The 25,666-nt window shown below is 35.7% G+C and overlaps 1 protein-coding gene across 1 annotated transcript in view; it reads right to left on the bottom strand.

The window, feature by feature from the left end:
* The window catches only part of DNER (delta/notch like EGF repeat containing), a 321,739-nt gene that overhangs the window by 38,706 nt on the left and 257,367 nt on the right, over positions 1–25,666 (bottom strand). The window contains exon 9 of the mRNA XM_074298485.1: positions 9,068–9,190. Within this exon, the coding sequence (XP_074154586.1) occupies positions 9,068–9,190 (123 nt within the window). The remainder of the gene's footprint in view (positions 1–9,067; positions 9,191–25,666) is intronic.

Raw genomic sequence — 25,666 nt, 5'->3', positions numbered from 1 at the left:
GGATTATAATCAGTGGCAACAAGAAAAAATGAAAAGATCATTCAAATAAAATAGAAAATTATGCCTCTGTCCAAGAGAATAAGACAATGCAAAATCCGCAGATAATTCCCACACCAGAAGGACCTCTTCTAGGTCCAAAAGTCTAAGGTAATTTGGGGTCTTTTCTCTATCCATAGGTATACATTTATCAAATGAAGCTGACAAGCAAATTCTAGACAAAATTTGGATATTCCTTCTTCTAAGAGAGTAGTAAAGAAGTATTAATTGGTAGAAGTTTTAGAAAGACAAATTTCAGCTCAATGTGAGGACAAAGATTGGCCAACTGAAAATGGTCTCAGGGTAGTGAGATTCCAGTCATTGAAAATGTTGAAGTCTGAGGCCATGGAAGAGAATATTCATACATAAAGCACAAAAGTGAATGAATAACCACTCTGGTCCTTTCCAACTACAATATTCTATAATTCTATGTAAGTCCAGAACAGAATGGGCTTTAATTATTTTATGTTTATTTCGTTTAATATCAAACAACAACTAATATAATAAGAAGCAATTTGGATTCAGGACCTTTGGAAATAATTTTATTCCTTCTTATGGATGTCTTTTTTTTTTTTTTTTTTTTTTTTTTTAAGGAGACCTCAGATCATCTGTACATTCCTTGAAGAGTTTTCTTAGAGGAGCTGGATCAAAATAAAAGCTATTTTCATGGAAATAACATTGCCATGAACAATGCTATTGAATTTTTCCTTTGGTTATTTCTTTAATTTTCATAGGCAAAAAGTGAAGTCCAGGCCACTGGGCTTTTACAGATCAGACTAGCCAACAATGCTAAAAGCAGTAGGCCTTATGTGCATTTTTAAAATTCACACGAAAGAGCATAGAAAGCTTCAGACAGGTTAGCTAGAAGTGTTCCAGGACAATCAAAGATAACTAAAGGAAAGCACATTTAGCTATATGTAGGGAAGTCACTGAAACCTCAAGCACGATGATATTCAGACTATAGAAGGAAGAGGAAGGTGATTAGTCCTGAGGGAGAACACCTTCAAGCTTTGGCCTTTCCGGGTTAAACCAAGCTTATATAATTGATTGAAGATCTACGTTCTTTGTCCTTCACATATTAGGCACCTAAGCAACTTGCATCTTATCTCCTAAACTAAAGTGACCCATGGCAAGGAAAGGAGCAATGGTGGACATGTCTAGGGTAAACCATGAATCAGTTTGACCAGCCTCTACATTTTCCAGAGAGTCACTAAGTGCAAGTTCTACAGAAATACTGGATGAACATAGGAAAAAAAACTTCATAAGAAAATCCCATATCTCCTATAGAGGAGTGAGTTTTATTTAGATAAGTCTATTTAAGTAGAACAAATTGTTGCAGCAGAATTCTATGGTAAGCAGGAGAACTGCCTAGGCTGAGTGTTTTTAACCATTTTTATATTATGAATTCTAATCACAGTCTAGAAAACCTATGAATCCCTTCTCAGAAAAATTATTTTAGGTGCATACATTAAAATAAGTAAAGTTACAAAGGAATCCAGTTATAATGAAAATTTTTTTAAAAGACAAGTTCACAGACCCTAGGTAAAGAACCCCAGACCTAGACATACATAGAATAAGAAGTTAACACTTTTCTTTTTTACTTCTTCCAAAACTTAGCTCAAATATAGCTTCTCCATGAAGCTTTTCTTTTTTTCTCAATAGTAATTTATTTTTCCAATTACATGTAAAGATAGTTTTCAACATTCATTTTTGTAAGATTTTGAGTTCCAAATTTTTTCTCCTTTCTTCCCTTTGTCTCCTCCCTTTCCCAAGATAGTAAGCAATCTGATATAAGCTATACATGTACAATCATTTTAAACATATTTCCATATTTATCATGTTGTTCCATGAAGCTTTTCAGCTGAGATAAGGATTTTGCAAATACTGAACACTATGTAAAAGATAGCCGCCATTGTTTTTATTGCTTCCTGATGTTCCCACATGCTAGCACCTTCCTTCCCAGACTACCATGTAACATGCACGGACGAGAGATAAGACACATTCTGCTTATCCCCATAAAATAGAATGAAAAGAAATGAGTAACAGTTGCAAAAGAAAAATCAGGCTTTATGTTACGAAACTCTTTTTAATAGTTTCCTTCCAGTTCTACATCTGTATTCTAATAAAGAGCCATCCCCTAGTGGAATGGACTGCTTTCAGTGATAATGGATCCCCCTTCACTATGAGGAGGGTGTCTTTAAACAAATGTTTAGAGCTAAAGAGACTGCAAAATGACCTAGTCCAACTCATCATTTTACTGATGAGGAAACAAACTAAGAGAAGAAGTGACTTTCCCAGAGTACACAAGTAGTTATAGACAGAGATGGCATCTTGAATACATTGGGGCTCTTTTCAAAATGCCACAAGACTATAGAGGGTATTTTTATTCTGATATGGGTTGGACCAATGACCTCTGAAATCTCTTTGAGTTCCAAAATTTTGTGATACTGTGACTTGGAAGAGTTTAGCCTCTTGAGTCACTATTTTGGACTGGAGTGTGTATCCAATTAAGTTTAACACAGGATTTCTCATGCATTCATTCTTTCTCACACAGCCCTCATTGAGTCTGTAAACTCCCCACATGCCCCCACATCCACCATTGCTGGAACCTACAATATCCAAAGCCCTGGAAGTTTTTATCTTGAGGGTCTTCATCCCATGGATAGAGCTATGTTTTCCTTAGCTTCCAGTCTTCTTCTCACTTCAAATAACTTCATATCTATTTTGCATATGCCTAGATATGTATAGGTGGTTTCCCTAGTAAAATGTAAGCTCCTTGAGAGCAAGAATTATTTCACTTTTTATTTGAATCTCATATACTATATTTATAGTGCTTGTTGGGTTACTAATTTGTTTGTTTAATCTGAGGACAGACCTTGAGGCACAGCCCTCAATGTCTCTTTGTCCATAATAATATGGCTGTCTCCATATATGGGAATTCTCAGAAGAACATTGTGTCCTAGAGATAGAATATTCCCCGCTGATCTACATGCAATCACCCTGATGGTGCAACTGGTTCCCAAGAGAAAAGTGGGGAAACTGCCTCTTGAGATTTATCTCAAGTTTAGTCATAGAAAAGAAGGACATAAGTACAAATTGCCAAATGTGGGGAAGGTTGGTAGATACATCAAAGATAGTTATGGTAAATAACCATATGGTAAATAAATATCTCTGAAATCCCTCGAAAAAGTGACCTGTAACTACGGAATGTTCTGTCAGGACTTGGGATCCAGAAAGAATTGGCAATTTTATTTAAGTCCTTTGCTCTTGTTAGAAGCAAAACTTCTAGATGAGAAATACCTATAGTAAGGGAAGAAAAGTGTTATTAAAATCTCCTAACCATTATAGAGAATAGGGAGAAAGCTTTCCATATTGTCTGTAAGAAGGTAACCGTAGCCTAGTTCATGGATAATTCTCTGCGATGCTTATAGGATTGGATTATAATAAGGGAGGATCCCTGGGGCATCCTCCAATCATTCCATAAAAATTTCTAGGGGATTCCAGATGCTATGTAGGCCAAGGATCGTTGGCTCTAAGCCACAGGAATTCATGGCTTTCAAAGTTCTAAATGTGTCTTGCAAGAGTGTTAGGTCCTTAGGGGTCCAAAGCAACTGTTATCACCTCTTCATGGGCTCTCGAGTCCTCCATTGGGGCACTCCAGGGAACACCGACACATTCAACTACAAGCCATCTGTCTAAGGCATCAAATAATATTGTTGCCTCCCAGCAGGAGTAATACATTTAAGGGACTAGGCAAGCACCCTGGAAGGGGAATAATGAATGGGGGAACAATGCATGGGGAGAAATGGAAAAAAGGATGCCCAATATGGAAAGAAAAGATATCCTCATCTGCCGACATCCAAGTTGGAAAAAAAGAACAAGCTATCAATTGAAAAAAGTGGGTACTGATGGCTCTGTGGAAATCCAAGAGCCAAGACATACAGGAAAATTGGGTGTTGAGTCAAGATTCAAGGCATAAAGGACCACAAAAGATTAGGAAGTAAAAATAGAGCAAGTCCCATTAGTGGACCATTTTCCTGACCCAATCTATTTCACCAAAGCTATGGCCCTTTTATTGCAGCTGCTTGGAATCCTTGGTCATTCTTATTGCTGAATGCTAGTGTGGTCATGGTAGGGATCTGCCAAACTTCCTTCTTCTTCAGATGACTCAAATGGAATTTGGGAATATAAATGGTATATCTACAATATGGATATTCTTTATACTAAGGTAGATTATGAACTCACCACACTTTCTCTTGCCATCCCTGTCCATTTTTTCCCATAATATTGGAGGAAGGGGGTAGAGACAAGGAAAAATGACAAATTCTGTAGTCAAAGAATGAAGGTTCCAATCCTACCCCCAATACTGATTACCTGTACAACCCTGAGCAAATCACTTAATACCTCTGGATCACAGTTTCCTCATATGTAAAATGAGATGGCTATGTGAGGTACTCTCTGAAATCACTTCCAACTCCAGTTCTACAAGCCTCTGATAAAGTGCACTCCCATCACCTTAGTTTTCTTGGTTTTATAAATATTTCTTGGATTATCAATAGACTCAAGTTGTACATCTTTTTATTTGGTCAGCCTATCTCTTTTTTCCAGACATATGTCTTTAAAGATGACTTTTATGCCATCTCTCACATGCAAGTTATTTTAGGTAATACATAGCGAGCTACCACCTTCCAAACAGAAATGGAGTGTCATTGGACAAGAGGGAGCTTCCACTGAAATCAGGTATATAAAATTGGCCTCTCATCCCTAAAGAATAGAAACGCTCAATGTACTTTGGCAGATATGAGGTACCCTGGCCAGTAGAATAAGGAGTCATTCCAAATCTATCTCAAAAACACCACATTTTGTCAAGGAAAACGAGGTCCATACTTCAGACAGTCTGTGGAATGATACAGTCATCATTCACTGGCAACGAACACAGTACGTGCTAGTATGAAATTTATATTTAGCCTCAAGCAAAAACAAACTTCAATTCAGTCAAAACAAACACAAATCCCCAGTTTTCATATTAAGGGGTAGATAGAGGCAATGTTCCTTAAAATATTGCTGCTCCCCAGAACTACTTATATAAGTTAATTTAAAATTAAATTTAGGAAGAATTGAAGTAGTATATAAGTTAAAAGTTGTTAATCCCACAATAGAGATATGATGATTACATTGAGTGACTGTGTGGGAATAAGGAGGGGGTAATATGTATGTGTGTGTGTGTATGTTTCAGGGGGACCAAATGAATTAATCTCTAGACAAAATACTCCAGGTAAATAGAATCTAACTTGACATTTCCTCTGTCGCTGCTCTTCCTAGGGAGTCTTCTCAGGTCTTTTTCTGAGTTTTAATTACATTTATACCCCACACGTTGATACTTAATCATGTTTTATGTGTCATAGCTTTCTGCGCCAAACTAGTTTGTAGATTCCCTGAGGGCAAGTATTATATATTTGTGTGTCTTTTGTAGATCCCACAGCACCAAGCAATGAAGTTATCAATAATTACATGTTGAATGATTGATAAAGTAGAAGATAGTATGTGAAACTTTCAGCCCATAGAAAAATATTTTCCTTTTCAATTGTGTATTTTGGGTCATATAACTTGCTATGCTAAGGAAAAAGTTAGTCCAACTGTGGGCTGTGCTTAATCTTTAACAGTAAAAGACTGTAACCCATTAGTCTCCCTTGAAGATATATCAGGGTCAAACTCATAAGTGCTCAAAGGAGATATGGGGATTTAATATGTTCACGTATTTACTACTTTGATGCTTTCTTCTTAAATGGTTCCTCTTCACTTCAATTTCTAGATTTCCAGGTTCTTAAAAGACAGTGGAAACTCATATGTTAGTAATTATATCTAGGTAGTCATTTCTAGTGGTATTAGTCTAGGTTAAGTAGCTCATGTTTTTGCCTAATGAATTCATTTAAAAGACCCAATGATATTGTTAAAAATAAGAGAAATAATTATTTACATTTTTCAAAGAATTTTCTTATTAGGTTCTGACAACAACCATGGTAATTATGTAAGGCAGACATTATTACATCCATTTAACAGATGGAGGAATTGAGGTATAGTGCCTCAACCATAAGTAGTTACAAGTTAGTAACAGAATGAAGACCATATTGCAGGTTTGGCTCACATAATTATTGCTCTTTCCACTTTTACATGCCATCTAAAAACATTTATTGAGTGCCTACTATCTGCTAGATTCTGTGCTAAGCAATGAATATAAATGATAACCCTTAAGAAAAAAAAATAGCATACATTGTTGGTGGAACTGTGAGTGGATCCAATAATTTTGAAGAGCAACTTGGAGCTATGCTCAAAAAGTTATCAAACTGTGCATACTCTTTGATCCAGCAGTGTTTCTACTGGGTCTGTATCCCAAAGAGATTTTAAAGAAGGGAAAGGGACCCACAAATGCACAAATGTTTGTGGCAGCCCTCTTTGTAGTGATGAGAAACTGGAAACTGAGTGGATGCCCATCAATTGGAGAATGGCTGAATAGATTGTGGTACATGAATGTTATGGAATATTATTGTTCTGTAAGAGATGACCAGCAGGATGATTTCAGAGAGTCCTGGAGAGACTTACATGAATTGATGCTGAGTGAAATGAGCAGAACCAGGAAATCATTGTACAGGGCAACAAGATTATATGATGATCAATTCTGATGGTCGTGGCTCTCTTCAACAATGAGATATTTCAAACCAGTTCCAATTGTTCAGTGATGAAGAGAGCCAGCTACATCCAGAGAGAGGGAACTGTGTATGGTTCACACTATAGCATTTTCACTCTTTTTGTTGTTGTTTGCTTACATTTTATTTTGCTTCTTTTTTTTTAAACTGGTTTGATTTTTCTTTTTTCTGGCATGATAATTGTATAAATACATATGCATATATTGGATTTAACATATATTTCTACCATGCTTAACATATATTTGACTACTTGCCATCTAGGGGAGGGAGTGGGAGAAGAGGGGAAATTGGAACACAAGGTTTGTCAAGGGCTAATGTTGAAAAATTGTCCACACATACGTTTTGAAAAAATAAAAATTTTTAATAAAAAAAGAAGAAATTTAGTATCAGTATGACTGATAAATCTTGCCTTTTGGAAGCTGGCAGAAACACAAATCTTCAGGATTTAGACCAAACTTTAGGTCTACAGAGACATGATGACCATTTTCCTCCTATGTGGCCAAGGTGTGGAGCCTAGCACAGGCAGACTCAAAAACACTGCCTGAAACCACATGTAAGGATTGTTGACAAGGCCACCACTGGTCCATTGGCCTGAAAATAACTGTTGCAACACAGCTCCATTAGACAGGACAAATTTGGATAAATAATGGCCAGAGCACATACAACTACATGGAATCCTGTGTTTTAGAAGACCCAAACCTGTCAACTGTTCAAAAAGGGAATCGTCACTTCCCCTATGAAAGGCTGCAGTTCCTTATTTATAAAGGAGGAAGATGGGATTAGATTAGAGAATCTCTGAGGTTCTTTTTGAGAACTAAAATTATGGAATTTAAACTATAGATTAGTGAAATAAAAAGTCCCCAAAGAAAATTTGTGAAAAGCTACTTCTGCCTTCCCCAAAATTATCAATTACTCAATGAGTATCTGTTAAGCACCTTTTTATTATTTAGTTATTTTGTCCTGTCTGATTCTTTATGAGCTCACTTGGGGGTGGGGTTTGGAAAATACCCTGAAGTAGTTTGCCATTTCTTTCTGGAAAATGAGGCAACTGAGGCAAACAAGGTTAAGTAACTTGCCTGGAGTTAGACAGCCAGTTTTGAGGCTGGGTTTAAACTTAGGAAGATGAGTCTTTCTGACTTTAGGTCTGGAATTCTATTCACTGAGCCATCCACCTACTCCATGAAGCATCTACTATGCTACTCTTACCTCATCCAAGCCTCATTCAAACCCTGGAAAGTAGTACCATCTTTCAGCTGAGTAAACTGAGACTGACAGAGATTAAAGTGATTTGCCCATATCTCAGTGTCTGAGGCCTGATCTGAACTCAGGTTTTCCTAACTTCAGGCCCAGTGCTCTAACCAGTGCCCCACCTATATATCTTATTAACTCACACAGTCAATAAGAATTTCCCTGGGATTTGAATCCAGATCTCCCAACTTGTGAGCCAAATCTCCTTCAGTTATAGAAAACTGCACAATAGCAACAGACCAACTCAGATAGCAAACAGTGATCAGACACAGCATTGCCCGAGTCAAAGGCAAGTCTTCACGCTGGACCACCATGCTGGATTTATAAATGATGAGTGGTCACCATGATTACTAGAAATTTCTGTTATGTAGGATAATCCAGCATTGATGCTGACTCTCAGACTTCAGCACATTCAACAAAAACGTATTGAGTCCCTGCTCTCTGTTCAGTGAAAGGGTGACCCTCATTTAGGAGGCTTCTAACATGCCTTGGTCCTGGGACCTTTGGTGAGTCCATGTTACAGGCCACTTTCTGATTGCTATTTACAGAGAGTTCAAGGATTGGTGGCGAGGATTTCTTCACTGGAAGTTTTCTACATCATTGAAATCATAGGTCCAGATCAAACCCAAAATCAAAATCAATGTGCTATAAAGTGGAGGAAACACAGAAGTTCCACAGTATAGATTTAGAGCATGAAGGGATCTTCCAGGGACCATAAGGAAACTAAGATTTGGAGAAAAGGGATTATACGTTTCAGCAGTTTAGCCAGAATTCAAATATAAGCCTTTTGATTCCATAGCCAATGTATGGCCAATAATGAACCAAATCATGCAGCATCAGAGCTAGAAAGGAGCTTGGAGTTCACTTAGTCATGAATAAAAAAAGAATACAAATAATTTGCCCAAGGTCACTCAGAATTCAATTGGGCCTGCTGGTCTACCCTCTCAGTCTGGGGAATATTTCCATAACACAGCTTCCTCTCTGAATTCTTTAATAGGATAGAGCAATACTTATCCTCTTGGAAACAACTGAAACAAGTCATCCTCACCCTAGGCCAAAACAGTAAAATTGATCCTTACCTTTATACTCTGGGAGGCACACACACTCATAGCTGTTCACCAGATCCCTGCAAGTGGCCCCATTCTGGCAAGGGGCGGAGAGGCATTCATTGTCTTCCTCTTCACAATAAAGGCCATGATAACCTACAAGACAAAAACAGAACATATCATGAAACATTTCTATTTCAAAACTCAATTACAGGCTTCTAGGATTGGCATGTTCAAATGGACCTTAGATTTCACTTATAATTCTGATATTTTTCAGAAAAGGAAACTGAGATCCAGGGAGGTAAAGAGGGCCTACAGGTTATGGATGGCAGAACCGGGGTTTAAAACCAGATCTTAAGACTCCTGTTTTGTTCTCTTTAACTCCAAGTCTAGAAGACTAAATGAATTGTAGCAGTTATTTGGGAAAGTAGAGTTGACTCTAAGAAGAGGATTGGAGTTGATTGGAAGAAGGAGCTTGTTTGTTGTCTAGATGATGTCAAATGCTTTTCTACCTCAACTTCACAGCTAAACTATGTGTGTAAAATTATCTAGATGCCTGGGAGAGTCTGAAGCTCACTGGAGAGGAAAGGAGAGTATTTTTGATTATTTACAGACTTATGTATAACTCCTTGAACTGTTCATTGGGTGACAAAGTCTTCCCCATAGTCAATTTTGTTAGCTGGAATGCTTGCATGATAGCTAAGGGACCCTTTTCTTGTTCTATAGAGACCTACACCTAAGACAAATTCTTATATTTCTGGGGGAAACCTAGAGTAGAGAACCAAAGAAAAGAGTGATTTGTGATAATCATCTAAGATGGAATTAAGTCTATTTATATGCAAAGCTTTAGTGCTAAATCATAGGCTATATACACACATCCATAAAAAAAACCACACAATCTCAGAATTGGAAATGGCTTCAAAGGTAACCTTACTTATTTACTAAAGTGAGCTTACTAGACCATTAGCGCCCTGAGGGCAGGGGTTTTATTTTATCTAAACTTCTAGTACCTATTCTAGACAATATTCTATATATAGTAGAATTTTTAAAAATCTACTGAATGAATGAATAACAAGTAAATGATAGAACTAGTAGTTTCTTTTATGGACCTGGAAACCATTATCTCTTACAAACCAATTAGAAAAATTATCATTCTGACCTAAAATAAATATTCATATTAAAATGAATTTAATTAGGATGGGAAGAACTAACAGTAGTTTCTCTTTTTTCAGCCAGTTAAAAGGCTAATATGGCATTAATATGTTTTAAAGTTAAAATCGGGGTAAGGGATAGGAACAATGTCAACATATGACTTACCTAAACATTTAAACTTTTAATGTAACTAGCCTCCAATAATGCAAGTTTAAAAAAAAAAAGTGTTTATTCTCACTGGAGATTTAACTCCTTGGTTTCCAAATACTTCTAAATTATATATAGAAAAGATAAAATCCCCTAAACTTTCCAAGATACCCCATTTATTTTGGTCTATGCAGATGTGTACGCTGCTGCCAATTTTGCAAAATCAAGCCCATTTTGGGATGGGCTTTTCCCAGACAGTGAGAAATATGTGAAGCCATTCAAATAGTATTAATATTGTTGGCTCTGGCTTTAGATAATCAGGATAAATAAATGTCTGTCCAAGTGGGAATGAGTTCTGTTCACTTTCTTTGCCTTTGTAACTCATCAAAGCCAAATCCTCAAAGCCCAAATGTCTGTCTCACAAGGCCCTTCTCATGGGTTCCATGATTTATTTATTCTGCTTATCACAGATGTGGGAATGATTTTATATTTGCCTTATCAGTAGACCTTCATCAAAAAGTGTAGATATTTTAGCTGGTTTGGATGAAATTTTTAGTATGTTTCTTTTTCTATTCTGAAATTGGACAGGGTCAAATGACCTACCCAAAGAAACATGTGTTGATCATGATTACAATGATGGTAATAGTGATGGTGAAGAAAACCAGTTCCTTCTATAATATTTGAAAGCTTAAAAAATCTTACCCATATGGTTAAACCTCATTAACAGCCCTGTGAGGTAAGTGCTATATAGGGATTAAATCATACAGCTAAGGCCTATCACTTAGCACAAACACTCTTGTAAATTTATAGAAACACTTCCTCACACTGTAACCAGATTAGTTGAAACATCTCCTTTCCAGTCTTATTATAAATTATACTCTCTTTCCATACAATGAAACAGTCAAGTTGTCCTTATTGTCCTTCATATACAACATTTGATTTTCCTATTTGAAGTGGTTTTGTCTCATGCCTTAAAGCAGGGCTTCTTAAACTTTTTCCATTCATGAGCTCTTTTCACAAAATAAATATTTATGTGATATGTATATATATATATATATATGCATATATGTGTACACACACACACACACACACACACACACACACACACACACACATATATATATATATATATATATATATATATATATATATATATATATATATATATATATATATATATATATATATATATATATATATATATATATATAATAATTTCATGGCTTACACATTCAGTTATGTGATTCTGCATGGGGTGTGAACCACAGTTAAAATTTTATATTAAAGCACTTCCTTCCCACCTCTGTTTCTCAGGGATCCACAGTTTTCTTCAAGGCTCAATTCAAATGCAAACTTCTTTCTGAAGCTTTTTCTACTCATTGGTCTACCCTGACAATTAACATATCTATTCCGTTTATATATTTCATTATATCTACATAGCTCCCTTAGCAAAACTAAAAGGATCTCAAAGACAATTTTTGCTTTTATATTCCCAGCACTTAGCAAGTTGCCTGCTACATGATATGTATTAAATAAGTATTTGTTGCTTATTGATTGATCTCTATTTGAAATTGATAACAAATTATTTTCTTCCCTCTTCTTTCACATCTGCACAGAACTTGGGTTCAAGAGCCTTGAGCTCTGCTTCTTAGCATTTTTGGGGACCCTGAACAAGCTACTTCTCTCCCAAGTCTCAGTCTCTTTTTCTAAAAATGGAGAGGTTATGACCTCTCATAACTCCTATATCTCTTATATGAGGCAAGTTCTTCTATCAAGACAAGTCAATTATCTCCTCTATGACTTACAGTCTTAGACAACTGTCCATCTAACTGACTTGTTCAGTCACCCACAATCAGTAGGTATCAGAATCCAGATATCCCTGAATCTAAGTCCAGCTACCAATCTATTATGTCATGCTATGTAGAGAAGAAAGGATAATCAGTGGATTGTCTACATACATTACAAATATCTATACAATGTCATAACACCTAGAGTAAACACACTAGGATTTTCAATAAACCTTCTGTGTTATACTTTTGGAAAAGAGTTGCAAAGGATGGATAGGTAAATAATAGGTTGAGATTTGTATCATTGAAAGGAATACTTTGATGAGATCACAGACTCAATGAAATGTCAAAGAAGTCAACTGATTTTAAACACTAAAAATAATTTATATATCAAAAAAGGACAATAAATAGATCAAATGATCAATAAGCATTTACTAAGTGCCAGGCACTGTCCAGAGCCCCCAAAATGCAGTTTTTAGCCTTTTATACCTTAATAGCTTAAATATGAAATATTAAAAGCTATTAAAGCTTAAAACTGTACTGGCTTTGGGACATAGATAAAGAGATAGACTAGAAATATATAATAGTTATCCAGATATGAGATATTTATCCCAAGATAAACATCTACTCTCTATATCTGTAGATATAGATGTGTATGTACACATCTCTAACCAAGATGAAGATTTATATATATACAAATAATGTATGTTATATAACACATATGTATAAATACAAATGACTCTACATACTTCTTTGCTAACATTCTCATGATCCACAAAACAAAGAATAATTTATCATCTGGCTATATATTGATGTATCAATGGTCAAAAAAAAATCAATGATCTTAGGCAAAATCAAGAAAAAAATCTCCTGAAATCATCTCATTATTATTTCTTTTTTTTTCAAACAGAGCAAGGATATTTTCCCCATTAAAATGTGAAAAGCAAATGATGTTACAATCTATTTTTTCAGACATGATCAAATTTCAAAATGAAATTTTTATTTCTTCATTAAAAAATGAAGGTTGTATTTTCTGGTTCTTGTTCTGCAAAGTATGCAGTGCCATTAATATTCTACCCTACTGCTTTGTCATGATATGGATGTTACTCTGAGTTTTCAAAATCTAAGTCAGTCAAGGATAGCACCAAACTTCAAAAGTATTAAGAGCAGACCCAGTGATATGTCATATTTCTGTCAATGGAGGAGAACTCAGCAAAGCTACAGAAGTTCCTCCCCTCAAATTGATCAACAAATAGGGAATTTCTTAGGTAATAGCAATTCAGTTCCCAAGGCTCAAAAAGGAATTTGCACCAGTGGAGGGAGCGATTTCATTGATAAAATCATGGGTTTTTTGCAGTATTCATATCATTATAGACTAGAATATATTTTCTGATCATTTTATAGAAGATAGCAAAATACCCTGAATATTTCTAAATAAATATAAAAAAGTGACTTCTTAATAAACAGAAATTTTCTTTGAAAACAAAGATGGGCAGCTGTCTTTGCAAAAGCTGGAAAGTTAACGTATTGCCTATTGCATCCACTGTCAGATAATCTTGATAAGTTAGTTGCTGAACTGCTTTTCTTCCCACTCCCCTTTTCAAAAATCTTTGTCAAAAGGAATGGTTTAATTGAAGGGAGTTTATATTTGGAAATTAAAGAGATAGAAAAATAAAAAACAACAATAAAATATATATTTTTTAAAAATCATTTCATGCCTATGGATAATTACTGTGTCTAAAAAGTTCATGGCAATAACTGAAAGTTTAAAAAGGGAATCTGATTTTAATTTTAAAAAATATCACTCTTATTGAGTTTGATGCAGCAGAAGGAACTGAATTTGGAATCAGGCATCATGGAATGGAATTCTAACTTATCTATTCATAACTTATGTAGAAGTGGGCAAGTCACTTCCAATTTTCTCATCTGTAAAAAGGAGATCAAATTAGATAATTCCTAAAACCATTGCTAGCTCTAAATCTCATAGCTCTAGATTTAATTATCATTTGACAAGTTAGTCTGTATTATTAGTTTGGTCCCTATAAGCAATGAAATCTTAGGTTCAGTCCTTATCTGCATTCAATAAATGTTTATTATAGGAAAGAAAATTACCTGGGCATATACCCTAATGAAATGTGCTATATCTATCTGTGCCTTGGATGGAAAAGACATGGTACATGTTGGTTAAGATGATTTGAAAAAAGGTGTATCATGTGTTTTCTTCAAATTTACTTTAAATATGTTTATTACTGTTAAACTGTTAACTTATTGTTATAGTTAAATTACTGTAAACTGTTAAACTACAAAAATTCCCTTTTTCTTTTAACTTCCATTAATAGGCAACCTCATAGACTGAGAAGGTGCTGGATTGGAAGGCAAAGGACTTGATTTATAATCCTAGTTCTGACACAGTAAAATGATCGTGATGATGATAATTTATTATGAAATTAATAATAACAATTTAAGATTTGCAAAATGTTTTACAAATAGGATTTTATTTGATCTCACAATAACCTTGGGAAGAAAAAGGATATTATTATCCCCAGTTGTTAAAGAAGGAAATTAAGATAAGTCGGAGGTTAAGACCTAGGGTCATACAGCTAATAGTGTCTGAGTTTGAACTTACATCTTCCAGACTCAAATCCAGGATGATCTGTTTCAACAAATTGCCTCCCATCTGCCACAAAACTCTGTCCCTGGTGCTGTTCACCAGAGTGACTTAAGTGACTTGATGGAGGGATAAAAGGTATATTTATCAAATTTGTGTATGATACAAAAGTGGGATGAGAGGAGCATGTTTGGACAACACAAAATATGTGGGATAATCAAAATCTCATTAGATCTTAATTGGTTTGAAGAATGGAACAAAACTAACATGACAAAAGGCAAGTACCTCAGAAGGACAGACCAAATCAAGTTGCCTTAGTAGGCTTGCACAAATCATGATTCTGTGTTTGGCCACTGTTGGCCAATGGTGCTGCTTCCCTCCATAATAGGTGAACTTCATGGAAATAGGACATTTGAAATAATTTTTCTTTGTTATTCTGTCACTATATTGAAGAGCAGGGCAATGTATTCCTCAGCATATTTGTTGCCACCTTGAAATAATTACTTTTCCTTCTTTTTGGAGGGATGAAATAAAATTACAAAATCATTTTTGTCTCTGATATGGAAATTAAAACATCATAATAGGTCACCCATAGCAGATATAGATGCTGGTGTCTCTGCTTTAAACAAAAGAATAAAACATAAGCTTCTTGTGGCTATATGTTTGTCAGTGTCCTTTAAGATTTTGATTATATTCATGAATCACCATAAATCCCTTTAGCAAATGGCATGTATTTCATCTGTATTTTTACCATTTAAAATCTTCTAAAAAAAAAAAAAAATCTTAATAGAGTCCTTTGCTGTTGCTATCTAGTCATGTCTGATACCTTTGTGACCCCATTTGGAGTTTTTTTTTGGCAAAAATACTGGAGTGGTTTGCCCATTTCCTTCTCCAGTTCATTTTACAAAAGAGGAAACTGAGACAAATAGGGTGGAGTAATTTGAGAGAGAGCAGATCTGAACTCGATTCTTCCTTTCTCCATTTCCAATACTCTATTCACTGTGTCACCTAGCTAACATCATCAGCAGCAGCTAACCTAGCTGATCTTTTAAAGAAAAAGGAAAAATGTTTAAGTATAATCCCTGTCTACACTTCTTCAACTGACCTGACCAGCCCTTCATTAGAGCTTGCCTGATGCATTAATATTAATAATAATATTAATTATTTTGAGATTTTAAAGAACTTTTTACCTATGTATTATATATAATTTAATCCCCATAGTTACCCTGTGAGGCAACTGCTATAATTATTCCCATTTTACTGATGAGGACATTGAGAATCAGAGAGACTTTAGCGACTGGCTCAGCAACACAAAGATAATAAGTATCTAAGGTAGAATCTGAATCCAGGTTTTCCTGACTTGAAATCCAGGATCCTGTCCATCAGGTTTTGCTGCTTCTTCATGGGCTTTTCAGAATGTACATGCTTGGGCATGCACATACACCCACACAGAATGCAATAAAATAACCATGAAATAAGAAGGAAGTTCTGCAAGGAACTGTGGTTTCCAAGTCATCCTGTTTGTAAATGGCCAGGGTTGTTTCTCACTTCTGTTGCCTCCTTTTGTCCATTTTCATTGCTCAATTGTCAGTGGCAGAGGAAGAAGATATGGGAGAGAAACACTCAAATTGGAACATTTTTCTGCTCGTTAGCAATTCTTATAAAATTTCAATGAGAGAAAGGGCCAATAGCTGCAATGCATCATTTAATCATGGCATGCCTTCCATCTAGTTCAACAGTTGGGAGCTAACTCTAAAGCTAATTTTTTTTAGGATTAGTCCTCCAGTTAATGGTATACTCCTTATTATAGCTAACTTCACTATGAATTTAGTCCCCCAGTCAATGGCTTACTCTCACCTCCTGATATCTTCCCTTTAATGGTATCCTCCTCCTGGTTTAATTGTGAGCTCCACTTAAGGAATTTGTCTTTTCCCTTATTAATTACTAAAAACCTTTTTCCTTCCCTACTACCTCCTCTTGGAATTTAGACTATTTTTTGCCTCTTGATCTAGAAGTCTATGCCTACAAATTCCTTTGGGACAGCTAGAGATTGGCTATAACCCCATTATACTTTTGGGGTATCACTTTGTACCTCATCATTTCATGGCTTACTCCATCATCCTGGTGGCTTGATATTGGAAAAGTCTAATTTCACCCAGCAACCTCCATATTTTGGAAGCCTGTATGGGGAACATCTGGCTTTACTTCCTCCATTGCAAGATTAGCTCCTTTTTCTTTTCCTTTGTTTTTATTTTTTTTTTAACTTTTTCTATAGCTGGGACAGCTGGAAGCCTCCTGGAAGGCTTGCTGGATTATTGTTGAGCTTCAATGCTCAGTGAGCTCTACGCTCAGGCATACTTTCTTTAACTGGGAATCTTGGGGACATTTACAGTTTTTGGCATGCTTCCCTTTGGGAGCGTTTGTTGTTTTCACCTCTCCAAAGCATTTTTCCCACAACTTATTCAGCCATTTCCCAATTGATAGGCTTACACTCCATTTCTAATTCCTTGCCACCACAAAAAGAGCTGCTACATTTTTGCATATGTGGGTCCTTTCCCTCTTTTATGATCTCTTTGGAATACAGACCCAGTAGTGTCACTAATGGATCAAAGAGCATGCACAGATTGATAGCCCTGCATAGTTCCAAATTGCTCTCCAGAATGGCTGAATCACTTTACAACTTCACCAACAAGATATTAGTGTCCCAGTTTTCCTACATCCTCTCCAATATTTACCCATTTTTTCCTGTCATCTTAGTCAATCTAAGGTACAACATAAAGAAACTAATCTGAAATGGCACCCTAGAATTGTTTTAATTTGCATTTCTCTAATCTGTAGAGCTTTTAGGGCATTTTTCATATGACTATAAATGACTTTAATTTCATCTGAAAATTGTCTGTTCATATCTTTTAACCATTTGTCAACTGGTTCTCATAAATTTGACTCAGTTCTCTATATATTTGAGAAACGAGTCTTTTATCAGAAACACTGACTGTAAAAATTGTTTGCCAGGTAAACTACAGTTTCTTCGAGGCCAGGTAAGAGTTGGATAAAAGTAGACAGCAGAGGTGGATGAATAGTTCTGAGAAGGGCTTGGTAAGCCCAGACACCAGGGTATTGTACCATCAATCGTGAGTGACTCAGCAATACAATAATCCAAGAAAATTCTGAAGGACTTAATGATTAAAAAAAAAAAAAAAAAGGAGAAGGCTCTAAGCATATTTATCTTAAGTTGTCATTTGTCCTTAGATCTTGAAGAGAGTGAATGATAACATGAGGGCCATGTCTTGACTTGGATACAAATTGGATTTAGTTGAGATAGAGTTGTGCAAAGTCATCAACCTCACTCTCTCCTCCAGAGTCAATAAAGTCTAGTGGCAAGACAAAAGTCAAGATAACTAGTGATGGTCCAAGATGCAGTAAATAATCTTGGTTTTTCTAAATTAAGCTCCTTCCCAGGTCTCAGATAGTTGTCTGAGACAATACCCATTCGGTGAATGAGGGCTAGGTAAGAATTGACATAAAAGATGGCCCAGTTTACCATTACAAAATTATCAATTTCTGGCCAGAATGGAAAGAATTGTAATTTACACTCATTCTAAACCCATCAAATCCTAAACAATGAACCACAAAGGCTTGGATGGGGAGCTATTATTGGCCATTTAATGAGAGTCAGAGTGATTTTGCTTTGAAATTATATTTTTTACTATTTGAAACACAATGGACTTTTAAAAGCCTTTTTTCAAAGCTATATTTCAAGAAAGTCTTCACATATGAAAACTACTGCAGGATGAAAAGTAAATTGTCCCAGCTTTTTTAAAAAAGAACAAAAAATAATTTTATGAAGAATAGTCACATTGTGGAAATCACACCTCACCACTGGGTATTTATGGTAGATGAATGGTGACTCTATTGACCCATCACCAGCAGGATATGATGAGAACTTCTAGAGAATATTTGGAATAAGGCTTTTTTCATGCAGTTTCACTTTTGCCCCATTTCTTCAGTGAGTAAGAACCTGCCTTTGCAAAGACTGAGCTAGGTTAAAGGTTCAGGAAAAGCCTGTGCCCATAGACAGAACAGAATTTGTCTTCTTGGGGAAGAAACCGATATTCTTTTGCTCAATGAAATGTATATTGTAAATGAGTAAGAGGCCCATCTCCCCCCCTTGCAGTTTGGGTGAAAGTAGTCATGAGTGGGTTAACAATATGTATCTCAGAGCTCTTTGCATTATCTTTCCTTCTGAACTTCTCTTGCTGTTCTTTCTAGGTTCTCAGGATCTTAACCTTTGCATCATCTTGCTTACTCACTTTACAAAGTTATTAAATACTTAATTGGATGTAAACACCATGATAGAGGCTGATAATTCAAAGAAGACTGAGGACACAGTCCCAGCCTTCAAAGAGCTGAAATAAAAACAAACAAGACATCCTTTTCTTCAACAAAAATGGAGATTATATAAGGGGCTTGATGTCTTTCTTTTCACTGTAGCAACTCTACATTTTGTAACTAATTACTAAGGAATATGGTAATCATTTGGTAACTGTCTGACCTCATTCAGGGCTGTTTTGTTGTTTTTCTGGGATAGAATAAATTAGCACATTCTAAGTATGTATAAGGGACGAGGTTGAAGGTGCTGATTTTATTTAGAAGATGATCTTTAATTTTTTTAAAGATGCAGAACAACAAATCATTAAACATAAACTAATTCCAATTTTTAATAACAAGAAAATTGTGCATTTTAATATGTGGAAGAGAATATCCTTAGAGAAGCTGAAATCTATAGCAGTCATAAAGCCAGCTTATGTTTGTTTAAAATCGTGGAAGTAATTTGTGCTCACATTTATAATTATAAGAAACTAAATTATGGACAACCATAGCAAAATGAGCAGAAACCTATTTTACTTCCTCTTAATTGGATTTCTGTTTTGTTTTCCTTTAAAGTAGTCACCCCAAGAGATATATGCTTATTCCTACAATACTGTCACTTCTCAAAACGTTGCTACAGCTCCTCTTTGGCAAATGAATTCAGGGCAGTTAACCAGGAACCCAAGAGAATCAGTGTTATCATTTTATTAAAATCAAACATGATTAAGGTGACTTTAAAAAAATGTTTCTTTTGGCCACTAGAGGGTGGATTCCACCTACAAATCATAGAATCTGATACTCAAAGTTGGAAGGCATCTCAAAGGTCACCTCCTCAATAGACCCCTTCTACAGCATCTCAGACAGACTACTGAGAAGGACACTATCATTCTCCACAGGCTGTGTCCTATTTTTTCCTACAGTGAACGGATCTCTTTCTCTTGGCAATTTCTACCCATTGCTTCTAGGTTGCATCCTCTCGGGCCAAGCAAAAAAAATTACTATTTCTTTCCATATGATAGAACATTTAAATATTTGAAGACAGCTCTCTCCTCATTTTTTTTATTTCTCCAGGATAAACATCCTTAGATCCCTCAAGTGATTTTCGTTGTGCTTTGTCTTAAGTCCTCTCCCAGAACTCCTGCTACTTCTTCTTATCAGTGATTATATTAATTATATATTATATGTCATATTTTATGTATATATCACATTATAATATGTTATTATATTAACATATATACAACATAATAACATATACATAATATATAAGTAAATATAATATATAATAATATAATTTTCTCTTGGATAAGGAAGAAAGGGAGGAAAGGAAAAAAGAAAAGAAGAGGGAGGGAGGAAGGGAAGGAAGGAAAGAAGGAAGAAAGAAAGAAAGGAAGGAAGGAAGGGAGGGAGGAAGGAAGGAAGGGAGGGAGGGAGGGAGGGAGGAAGGAAGGGAGGGAGGGAGGGAGGGAGGGAGGGAGGGAGGGAGGAAGGAAGGAAGGAAGGAAGGAAGGAAGGAAGGAAGGAAGGAAGGAAGGAAGGAAGGAAGGAAGGAAGGAAGGAAGAAAAGAAGGAAGGAAGGAAGGAAGGAAGGAAGGAAGGAAGGAAGGAAGGAAGGAAGGAAGGAAGGAAGGAAGGAAGGAAGGAAGGAAGAGAGGAAGGGAGGAAGGAAGGAAGAGAGAAAGGAAGAAAGAGAGAAAGAAAGAGAGAGAGAAAGAAAGAGAGAAAGAAAGAAAGAGAAAGAGAAGAAAGAGAAAGAGAGAAAGAAAGAGAGAGAAAGAAAGAAAGAAAGAAAGAAAGAAAGAAAGAAAGAAAGAAAGAAAGAAAGAAAGAAAGAAAGAAAGAAAGAAAGAAAGAAAGAAAGAAAGAAAGAAAGAAAGAAAGAAAGAAAGAAAGGGAGAGAGAGAAAAAAAGAAAAAGGAAGGAAGGAAACTAAAGAATGGAAAGAACTAAACTAATATTTATCATTTTGGCTTTGTTAGACCTTCATTTTTCTCATGAAAAGTTATTCTTCAAAATACTGATAAAATAACCAGGGACAGGCAATTTTTCTTATATATTTATAAGTAACATAAATATTTTTTATTTTTGTTATGTTACAACTAACAGAAATTTACTTAGTGTGAAGGGACATTTAATTCATGTTAAATTTAAAATATAAAAATGTGTTGCTTTTATATGATGAAGAGAAAGAAATCCCAATCTATGGGTATTCATCTTTATAGACTTTTCCGTTTTGTCATTGACTATGAACAGCAAAAAGATTTTAAATGTTGTACAAGAAGAAATACCATTTTCTTTATGCAGTTATTTTGAATAATTTAATGGCTATGCAGGTAACAGAATTCATTAAAATTATTTCCCCTGGTGGGGAATTTGAACTCATTAAAATGTATTACCCTCAGGTAAATAGGCCACTGCAGATCGAGTAATACTACAATCTTAATTCCTCTGATGTTTAATGAAGAACTGTGAAAAAAAGATTGCCCAGAAAAATGTAATTTTCTTAAAGTTCCCAGTGTTTCCCTCCAAATATTAATAAGCTTCTCTGATATTCTTCACTGGGCTGATTTTCTCAGTTGATTTCAGCTACAATGAGTATGGTGTGAAAATAAGTAAAAACACTTGCAAAAATATTTGCAATGTTATGCTTATGGATAGAAGTTAAGGTTCAACAGACCATGACTTATTTTAAGACAAACTCTAGCTTTCAGTAGGCCCTATTCTATTTAAAAAAAAAGAAAAAAAACCCTCAAAGATTAAGCCAATTCAGTGGTTGTGTTTTTATAGCTAAGCTACATGTGTGTGATCATTGGCCTTAAAACCAAACTGAAAATTCATAGTATTTTCCCTGTTTCATTTTGAAACTGTCCATTTGGTCAAGTTAGGGAGGGAAGGGAGAAGGAGGGAGTTTAGGAAAATAGAAATCACAGTCAATCTGCTATTTTAATAATTCATTATGAGGAATAGCCTCACCTTTTACCAGCCTGCTAATGTGTTCTATTTTTAAAAACTTTCGATAACTAAAACCTGACATGCTAGTACATTAAATATAGATAGATAGATATAGATATAGATATAGATATAGATATAGATATAGATATAGATATAGATATAGATATAGATATAGATATAGATATAGATTCTACTTTAAAAACTGTAATTCTGTGGTAACAAAATCAGTATTAGATACTGTGGTAAAAATCATTTGTACTTTTATTTCGAGTCATCAATACTAGGAAAAAAGATATGTATGTATATGTATATATGTGTGTGTGTGTGTGTGTGTGTGTGTGTGTGTGTGTGTGTGTGTGTGTGTATTTATGTGTGTGTGACTTTCCACTGAGGAAACCAAAGACTCCCACCATAAACTTACTTGTCTTAACAGAATAGATGGAGTGAGAAGCTTCTGAGACAAACGGAATTGAGGGAAGATTAGGAAAAAAAATTAAAGACTAAGGCCATGCTACAAAATCCTGAAAATATAAAGGGAAAGAGATTCTAGTTCTCAAGCAAGTGACTCTCATTAAAAAAAAATTAGGGAAAGCAAAAAATATCTATAGTCAGGAGATTCATTTCAAAATCCCTTGTGGGTTCACCCGATTGGCTTAAAGCCTATTTTAACTTAAAGGTGGAGTACCATTGATGTAACGAGCAAGCTATGACTGAGGGCAAACATGAAATTACACATAAGTGGTAGAAAAGATTTTATCAAAGAAATGCATAATTGAAAAGGAAGATGGTTTAATCTCATAAGAGGAGGAATCATTGATGCTCCATTGGTATATTTATAATATCAAGAGAATTTAAGGACAGCTCCCAGGACATTGGGTTTACTTCTGTGATGAGCTCATGGAAGGATATATTCATATTTATTCTGTATATATTTATATTTGTACCTATTGTTTCCCCTTATATAATACAAATTCCCTAAGAAGAGGGATTGTTTAATTCTTGTTCTTTGCACCCTAGTGCCTAACATTACTTGGAACATAGTAGGTGTTTAATGAATACTTGTAAGGTTGATTGTTTGGTCGACATGGATATGGGTTAATAAAATGGGCAGACATGAATGGACCATGGTCTACTGTGTTGAAAAAAACATTAATGATTCATCACACAGATTCATCAGAGTACTGGAGTTTATCATGAATTAATGCAAGTGCTTTCTGAGTATTTTATGTGATTTGTTTTGTGTATTTAAAAAAAAAAATACCAAATCTCAGAAAAGAACATGTCACTTATAGCATGATCTTTTTCTTCCCTAGCCATAGCAGCCAACCATTCAAATCAAGTTTTAATTTTTGACGTTGTTACTTAATGTTTGTGTGACACTGGACAAGTCACATTATCCCTGCAGTCCTATGAGGGGGTTGGATTTTATGATCTCTGAGGTCCTATACTGTGAAGTCAGTCATGGTAAGAACCAAGTGCTAATGGAATATGGGAAATGTAGTCGTGTTGGTCATCTCCCTCAAGCAGAAAAATAAATTTGCCATAAAATACATAAACTAAGGAGTCCACCAGTCAGAGATATTAGGACTAATGGGAGCTATTAAAATTCCTTCCAGGTTTCATTCCAGAGACAGAATAAAAATAAACAAAAAAAAAAAAAATGAGTGACAGCTGCCACCTTCTTTAATGGAGGAAGGTGTTTATCTGAGGTCATGGTAGGGTTGCAGACTGGTGTCAGTAGTATCATATTCCTCACCTCCATCATAGACTTTTGCCCGATCAGAATGACTTCAAACATCCCAGATACACAAAGAAACCAGAATCTGAATCGAGGTTTACCGGCTGAATAATTCATTCCTTTCTCCTATTTGATCCAGCTGTCCAAGCTTTTCCCCAGTCCATGAGGGGTCATCTCAGTGAGAAGAAGCCACAGAAATAGCCCTCAGATATGCTATGTCTATAATGCGAATGATAGATTGGGGGGGGGGGAGTTTATTTAGCATTATACAAATTAGGGACACTCAGCCATAATTCAGTTGCCTTTTGAAATCTTTTTCCCCATCCTCCATTAGCTTATTAGTATTCCTTAGTTAAAACTTGATTCAAGTTAATATACTCAAGTAGAACAAGCTTCTCGTGAATATCCATGAGGAATGAGCTTCAGAGCTACAAGCCTTTCACTTAAAAAGATGTCAGCCCTGCAAGTTCCCAAGCCCACAGTGGGAAAGCTAGACAGTATATGATTCTTTGATATTCAGGGCTTAAACCACAAAGAACTTTATAGAGAAAATTAACAACCTGAACCTCACCTAGAAGAAAACTGGCTTCCAGAAAAAACTTCAGAGGACACATAAAATGTGATCCATGCCCTGGAAGTGGAGCCAAGCCTATATTCTGCACTGACTGCATCCACCGAGAGGTTGTTAAAAGTAGCCTCAAGAAAAATACATTTGCTCACCCGGGAGGTCAGACAGCCGTGAAATATCAAAAGCGTAGTTTTTATTTTCCCCACCACTACTACTTCGGATTCTCAGGGAACTGGAGAAGCTTATCCTGTAAGGTAGGAAGCAAAGCTTCCCTAGTGCTGGAGTTAGCTGTTCTTTCTACAGGAGAAAGCATCTCCTGTCACCATTCCTTGTTTGGGTGGCCCTCAATTGGGGGCCTAAAATTCACCCCCTCCTCATCTCACTTCTTGCACTCTCTAGATCTCATTAAAATATATCTCAAAAGTCATATAAGGAGGGGACGAGCTTTTTTGGGAGGATTGGGGGCTCTGTGTCCCTAGCATGTACCATTATATCTTACAAATAGTAGGTCCTGAATAAATGATTATTGAATTGAATCTAAGTGAGCTGAATTAATTGAGGAAGGCTTAGCCATATTTAAGAAGCATGATTCTACCAAGAGGGCCATTATCCTCTCCTTCAGAAAGCAGCATCCTCATTCTCTTTTCAGGCTTTTTTTCTATTAAGATCTATTCTCATGAAATAATTTCAAAACTCACATGTACAAATGCATAAATGGTCATCAAAGTTTATTCTGCTGTTTCTCCCAGGGAGGTTTAAATTTTAACAGAGGACAATGTTTGAAATTCTAGCATCTGAGGCATCAGATAGCTGGACTTGGAGTCCGGAAGACTTATCTTCATGAGTCCAAATATGGCCTCAGATACTTAGTAGCTGTGTGGTCCTAAGCATTTACCCTGGTAGTCTTATTTTCTTATCTACAAAATGAGCTGGAGGAGGAAATGGCAGACCACTCAAGTGTCTCTGCCAAGAAAACTCAAAATGGGAGTCATAAGGAGTCAGACGGCTGAAATAATCTGAAATAAAAAGGAAATTCTACTTATTTGTAAGGTCAATGTAGAAATCAGCTTTCTCTAAATGCTTTTCAATTGGGCAGCTAAAGTAGCACAATAGAATGAGTGCTGGGACGGGAATAAGGAAGATTCATCTTCCAGAGTTCAAACTAGCTATGTGGGCAAGTCACTTCACCCTGTTTGCCTCAGTTTCCTTATCTATAATATGAGCTGGAGAAGGAAATGGCAAACCACTAGGGGGTCACAAAGAATCTGAGAGAACTTTAAATGGCTAAACACAATTACAAATGATTTTCAAACCC

Source organism: Sminthopsis crassicaudata, chromosome 3, assembly GCF_048593235.1.
Source record: "Sminthopsis crassicaudata isolate SCR6 chromosome 3, ASM4859323v1, whole genome shotgun sequence".
NCBI classification, from domain to species: Eukaryota; Metazoa; Chordata; class Mammalia; order Dasyuromorphia; family Dasyuridae; genus Sminthopsis; species Sminthopsis crassicaudata.
Note: the sequence above shows the minus strand (reverse complement) of the source record. Positions and strands in the feature narration are given on the sequence as shown.